General features: G+C 45.9%; 1 protein-coding gene across 1 annotated transcript in view; it reads left to right on the forward strand.

The window, feature by feature from the left end:
• LOC145394681 (uncharacterized) overlaps positions 1-3299 on the forward strand; it is a 10544-nt gene extending 7245 nt beyond the window's left edge. Inside the window, exons 6-10 of the mRNA XM_080268457.1 lie at positions 620-793; positions 1648-1821; positions 1921-2136; positions 2719-2888; positions 3203-3299. Coding sequence (XP_080124583.1) covers positions 620-793; positions 1648-1821; positions 1921-2136; positions 2719-2888; positions 3203-3299 — 831 coding nt within the window. The remainder of the gene's footprint in view (positions 1-619; positions 794-1647; positions 1822-1920; positions 2137-2718; positions 2889-3202) is intronic.
• Positions 3300-7500: the final 4201 nt, after the last annotated feature.

The raw sequence follows: 7500 nt of genomic DNA on the forward strand, positions 1-7500 counted from the left end.
ATGATGACCAAGGATAGCTAGATTGGAAGGTCGATCTGACTTTACTCTTTTTACTCTAACTTGGCCCAGAGTTTCGTATTTTTGCAGCTTATTTCACGTAGTTCAGCGGCAAAAGAAGACAATACTACGGCTATGCATCCATTCCATAGTATCTTTGGCGACAAGCTTCATACTGTGGTGATAATGTATTCTTACAGCTCAGCATTCAGGATGGAGATGGCAATATTAGGCCAAATTAGTGTAGAAAGACAATAATAACTAGAAAACTCCTCCCCAGCCACAAGTTAGGGGAAGGTAGAAATTAAGAGAGAGAACAGAGGGAAGGAAAATAAGAGGTGAATTGAGAGCAAGCTTCCCAAACAAAATTTTTAGTTGAAGGGAGGGTTTGCATGGAAGGGAGTAGGGAGTGACATAGGCTTCGTAGCGCGTGTTCCTGAGCGATCTATTTTGCATCCCCTAGTACGTTATAGCATCAGTACCGACACAGTTTTCATAAATAACATACAAGATGATACTGAGGGGCTATGTACGGAATTAATCGCTATGGTAAACGTGTTTGGGAATTCGTCTAAATTTAAGAATAGTACATTTGTTGTTGTTGTTGTTGTTGTTGTTATAGGAAGCAAGTTTGGCGGTACGAGAGGCAGAGAAACATCGGAAGGAGAGAGAGGAAGAGCAGAGGAGGCAGAGGGAGCGAGTGAAGAGGGAGAAGGAGGAGGCGCGGAGGGTGAGGGAGGAGGCGGAGAGAAGGCGCGAGGACTGGCTCAAGACAAGCAAACTTAAGGATGTCAAGGTTAGCAGATTTCGTAACACCTCTTCCTTGGCGACTTACTCTACATATTACGCCTTGAACATGACGTTAGGGTTAGCCAGATTCGTGACAGCTCTTCCTTAACGATTTATTTTGCGTATTATTTCCTCATTTATATCCTTCCTCAGTTATTTCCTCATTTATCTGATTTTCCTCCGTTCGTTATTTTTTTTTATTGCTTCCCCATCCTTGTCATTATATGGTGAGAGAGAGAGAGAGAGAGAGAGAGAGAGAGAGAGAGAGAGAGAGAGAGACTAGATAACCCAGCAGAGGACCAGACTTATTTATACCATGGCAGGAGTTAGGGTTCCGGGGGCTTGACTGGGGAGTGAGTGAGTGTGCGGCCCATCGTACATTTGGCCAGAAATTGGTTAGTTTCTCCCTGTATATCTGTATCTATCTATCAGTCAGTCTGTCTATCTGTCTGTCTGTCTGCCTCTTCTAATTTTGTATCTATCTGTATCTCTCTATCTGTCTATCTATTTTTCTATCTATTTATCTATATTTGTCTTCTAACTTTTTATCTGTATCTATCAATATATCTGTCAGTCTATCTATCTATCTGTCTGTCTATCTATCTATCTATCTATCTATACTGGTCTATGGACTCTCCCTCACCCCATCCTTAGGTAGGAAAACGACTCTGGATGATGATGATGATGGTGATGATGATGATGATGATGATGGTGATGATGATGATGGTGATGATGATGATGATGATGGTGATGATGATGATGATGGTGATGATGATGGTGATGATGATGATGATGGTGATGATGATGATTATGATGAAATGATGGTGATGATGATGATGATGACATTTCCTTGTGTCTCAGATGCTGGCCGAGACGAAGAAGAGGGAGGAAGAAGAAGAGGCAGCCCGAGAGCGAGAGGCAGCCTTGAGGAGGGCGAAGGAGGAGCTGCAGGAGGTGTGGCTGAAGGAGCAGGAGAGGGAGATCGAGGAGGAGAAGAGGAGGAGCGAGAGGAGGAGGGCCAGGGAGCAGGAGGAGGTGAGAGAGAGAGAGAGAGAGAGAGAAAGAGAGAGAGAGAGTTGATCACACCTTCCATCATGCTCAAGTGTTTACGTGCCCCCCCCCTCCCCTCCCCAGCTGGAGCGAGAGTGGCGTGCAAAGGAGCTGGCAGAGGCACGGGCACGGCAGGCACGGGAGGCGGTGCTGGCGAAGGAGCGGCGGCGGCAGGTGGAGGAGCGGCGGGAGACGAGGCTGGCGGCGGCGCTGAAGAAGAAAGAGGAAGAGGCGAGGCGGGAGGAACACTGGATGGTGCCCGAGGAGAGAGAGAGACGGCAGCACACACGCGCACGCAAGGTTAGAAACTCTCTCTCTCTCTCTCTTTCTCGAGGTTGGAAACTATTGCCCTGTGGAATTATACTGCTTTCACTTTAACCTGGCCAAAAATTGCTCTCTCTCTCTCTCTCTCTCTCTCTCTCTCTCTCTCTCTCTCTCTCTCTCTCTCTCTCTCTCTCTCTCTCTCTCTCTCAAGGAAGAACTAGCCTCACTTTCACCACGTCTTTGTCTTTCATGCAGGGTTGTACGAAGATATCAGCAAAAGAGTAAAATGCTAGTCACGAAGAAGTGGAAAGGACATCGAACCACAGTAGTGTCTTTTTCTGTCACTGAGCTACGGGAAATATGCAGAAAAAGAACGAAAATTAGTTTAAAAAAAAAAATCTTAGGATATTTTTTTCTCATCACCAAGACTTATTTTTTCAGAGAGAGAGAGAGAGAGAGAGAGAGAGTAGAGAGAGAGAAAGAGGGAGAGAGAGAGATGTGTTGTTCAGTTGATGGCCAAGTGTAGTAAGATTGGAAGGTGGATTGGACTAGTAACCAAGGAGACTCATTACTATTCTTATTGTTATTATTATTATTATTATTATTATTATTCCACAGGCCAAGGAGGACTACGAAGCGAGAATCCGAGGACAGATACGAGAGGGTGAGGAGAGGAGGAGGAGGGAGGCGGAGGAGAGGAGGAGGGAGAAGGAAGAGGAGGAGACGAGGTCCAAGATGAGACAAGCTGCCCTCACGCGGCTCCAACAGGACACCATGGCTGATCTGAGGTGGGGGACGGCTGTGTTTTTATTTATTTTTTTTACCATTTCCTTTTCATTATTAATATTTTCGTCAGCATGTTCATCACCCTTGTCATTATTTTCATTTTTAGCACCTTCCTTATGGCCATCATCATCATCATCATCATCATCGTATTATTAGTTATTATTTTTGTCGTCATTATTAGCATCTTCCTTATCATTATCATCATCATCATTATCATGGGAAATGCGCACATGATTTACGAATTTTATTTTCGTGAATGAAAAAACACAAATCACTTCCTCTTCTAAGTCTCACCCCCCCCCCTCCGTCTTTTCAGGAAAATGGCGCTGCCGGAAAAGCTGGTGCAGGACCTGGAGAAGAAACTGAAGCTACGTAGGGCGGGAGCGCGAGAGGCGGAGCAAGGAGCAGCCTAAGAGAAGTTCAGGTATGTGAGTGGAAGAAACAGCAACGGAGCCATCAGAGTGGAGAAGAGGGAGGAAAAAGGTGAAGGAGGAGAGGAAGAAGAAGAAATAAAGTGCAGGACAGATTTTCAGTAACATGGGAGGAGCGCAAGGGGTCAGAGTGAAAGAGTTTACATTTACAGTGGATTATTTTATTCTATTTTATTTTTTAGCACGGGTCGTACTTTTTTTCAAGACTCCTAACACATTTTTTCGATGAAGATGTCCCCGTAACAGTTAAGCAATATCAGTAGTTTTTATTTATTTATTTACTTTTCGCATTTTTCTATGCTAATTTTCACTCTGGTTTGGCTGTGAGGCGTTTGGTAGTTGCAGGAGGCGAGAAAAAATATTAACACGCAATCCAGTACACGACTTGAGTTTAGGATTGCTTTTCCATACGACCTGTGTATTTTTTCTGGTTCGTGCAGCTGCGTACGTAAAAGAGCTTCACTTCATTACGATAAACAGCAGTCTATCTATATGTCTGTCTATATCCAGACGCCATAATCCCGTTAGGGGTGACCGTTTGACTATGACTTAGTCATTTTACGGCGAGGAACACAAACCCTTCGCCAACACACTTGTTGACACGTAGGGAACACGTATGGGTTGGTTGTATGGTTACCACCCAGCGTTGTAAATGGTTCCTGGGCTTACAGGAAACCATTAGGCTTGTCACTCAATGTTAAGCCACCTGAAAAGGAAAGTCCATCCATCCATCCATCATCCAATCCTATGCCGCCCCATGAGGAGCGTAGGAGCCCGGGACTAGGCAAGTTAGTCCTGACATTTAAGATGAGTGTGACCAGCCTGACTCATCCCTGAGTGGCATTACATGAGCAATAAACCCCTATCACCCCTTGGATATAAACCTACAGAGGCTCAGTCCGATTAGAGCGCCTTAATAACCCACTAAACCACCAGGCGCCATAATTTGGTTATATGGTTACCACCCAGCGGCTTGTCACTCAGTGTAGAGTCACGCATAGGCAGAAGGAAGAGGAAGGAAAGCAGGAAAGAAAGACAGAAGAGGGAGTGTAAAGTTACCCGTAGGCAGAAGGAAGAGGAGGGTAGAAAAAAAAAAAAAAAATAACGTGAAGGAAGAAGTAGGCAGCACTACATCAAGTGAGTGGATGATGGTCGCCACCACCTAAATAACAAAACAGTGAATAACTGCCCTCCAACCCACATCTTTTTTAACCTGTTCTCACCTTAAGTTACTTCAGGCTTTCGTCCTTTTGTGGTTTATTTCACGTAGTTCAGTGGCGGAAAAGGACAGTGCTGCGGATCGACGCAGTGCCGGAGCACTTCTTCGTGACTAGCATCGTATTCTAGGGCTTGTCATTTTGTTACATCTCGGCATTCAAGATGGGGAGATGGTAATTTTAGGACAAGTTATAGTGAATGTAGGGCTACAACCTATGTTATTCAAGTGACTGGCAGCTGTAGTAGTAGTGGTAGTATCGGTAATGGTGGGAGTAGTAGTAGTAATAATATGGTAGTGGTAGTAGTAGTAGTAGTATTGGTGATGCTGGTGAAAGCAGTAATACTGGTGGTGGTGGTGGTGGTGGTAATAGTATCGGTGGTGGTAGCAGTAGTAGTGGTAGTACAGTAGTACTGGTGGTGGTAGTATAGTAGTAGTAGTTGTAGTATTGGTGGTGGTAGTACAATAGTAGTAGTAGTAGTAGTAGTATTGACGGTGGTAGTAATAATAGTTGTAGTAGTGGTAGTAATAGTATTTTTGTCATATTTTTCACATTATTCTCTCAAATTTCATCCTGTAGTGTTGGTAGCTGTGTGAGTTCACACACACACACACACACACACACACACACATATATATATATATATATATATATATATATATATATATATATATATATATATATATGAGTCGTAGTCTAAGATATATAGAGTCGTAGTCTAAAATCTCGTAACACCTGTTCATTAACGATTTGTTCTGCACATTATTGGTCGTTATCCTACTGTTTAATAATGGTACACACTATGTTGATATTTAAGCGGTAAAAAATAACGTTAAAGAGGATGTAATGGTGAAATATGCAAACAGAAGACTAAATCGCCAAGGCAGAGACGCTAGGAAGCTCTCAGTGCCACTCAGAATACGAGCCAAAGGCATAAACAAAGACAGTGTTTGCTAAAGAATAGTTTATGGATGTAGAGCAAAGAGCCTTTTCACAGAAGGCTTTGTAACACCTCTACCTTAGCGATTTTTTCTGCACATTTCGTCTTAAGATTTTCTTGTATTTATCTGTTCTATCTGTCTACTTACTAACAGACGCTGTAATCCTGTAAAAGGTGTCCACAAACAAATCGCCACCACGTCGCCCTGTCCTCTGCCATTTGCCTGCCCATCTTACAGTCCCCACCCCCTTTCTCTTCTCGCCACTCCATCCCTCTGTCTCTTCTGGCCACTCCATCCCTCTGTCTCTTCTCGCCACTCCATCCCTCTATCTCTTCTCGCCACTCCATCCCTCTGTCTCTTCTGGCCACTCCATCCCTCTGTCTCTTCTGGCCACTCCATCCCTCTGTCTCTTCTGGCCACTCCATCCCTCTGTCTCTTCTCGCCACTCCATCCCTCTGTCTCTTCTCGCCACTCCATCCCTCTATCTCTTCTCGCCACTCCATCCCTCTATCTCTTCTCGCCACTCCATCCCTCTATCTCTTCTCGCCACTCCATCCCTCTGTCTCTTCTCGCCACTCCATCCCTCTGTCTCTTCTCGCCACTCCATCCCTCTGTCTCTTCTCGCCACTCCATCCCTCTGTCTCTTCTCGCCACTCCATCCCTCTATCTCTTCTCGCCACTCCATCCCTCTGTCTCTTCTCGCCACTCCATCCCTCTATCTCTTCTCGCCACTCCATCCCTCTGTCTCTTCTCGCCACTCCATCCCTCTATCTCTTCTCGCCACTCCATCCCTCTATCTCTTCTCGCCACTCCATCCCTCTATCTCTTCTCGCCACTCCATCCCTCTGTCTCTTCTCGCCACTCCATCCCTCTATCTCTTCTCGCCACTCCATCCCTCTATCTCTTCTCGCCACTCCATCCCTCTATCTCTTCTCGCCACTCCATCCCTCTGTCTCTTCTCGCCACTCCATCCCTCTATCTCTTCTCGCCACTCCATCCCTCTATCTCTTCTCACCACTCCATCCCTCTATCTCTTCTCGCCACTCCATCCCTCTGTCTCTTCTCGCCACTCCATCCCTCTATCTCTTCTCGCCACTCCATCCCTCTATCTCTTCTCGCCACTCCATCCCTCTATCTCTTCTCGCCACTCCATCCCTCTATCTCTTCTCGCCACTCCATCCCTCTGTCTCTTCTCACCACTCCATCCCTCTGTCTCTTCTCGCCACTCCATCCCTCTGTCTCTTCTCGCCACTCCATCCCTCTATCTCTTCTCGCCACTCCATCCCTCTGTCTCTTCTCGCCACTCCATCCCTCTATCTCTTCTCGCCACTCCATCCCTCTATCTCTTCTCGCCACTCCATCCCTCTATCTCTTCTCGCCACTCCATCCCTCTATCTCTTCTCGCCACTCCATCCCTCTATCTCTTCTCGCCACTCCATCCCTCTGTCTCTTCTTGCCACTCCATCCCTCTGTCTCTTCTCGCCACTCCATCCCTCTGTCTCTTCTCGCCACTCCATCCCTCTATCTCTTCTCGCCACTCCATCCCTCTGTCTCTTCTCACCACTCCATCCCCCTTTCTCTTCTCGCCACTCCATCCCTCTGTCTCTTCTCGCCACTCCATCCCCCTTTCTCTTCTCGCCACTCCATCCCTCTATCTCTTCCTTGGTTCGGCCTCCTCTCCCCTCCGTGTTAGTTTGGATTAATGATATACAAGAGAATATTGGAGTCCCTGTAATATGCAGAATAAATCACTAAGAAACAGGTTTTAAGGGTGAAATCAACTATCGCACTCAGCATAGGGTCCTACTGTAAAGCCTTATACCATGTTATTGTGCTGGAATGAGACGCCTTCATGTGGTGGCACTGACATAACCGGGAGGCTCCACTGCCCCGTTATACAAGTATACCTCAACTCCCTCCCTCAACTCCTTCCCCCTCCCCTCTATGAGCCTGGAGCAACAACAACAACAACCAACAACAACACAGCATTTCGTTATTTTAGTGTATGTACAAAGAAACTCTAAT

Source organism: Coenobita brevimanus, chromosome 28, assembly GCF_032717465.1.
Source record: "Coenobita brevimanus isolate Jiangsu-jjx chromosome 28, ASM3271746v2, whole genome shotgun sequence".
NCBI lineage: Eukaryota > Metazoa > Arthropoda > Malacostraca > Decapoda > Coenobitidae > Coenobita > Coenobita brevimanus.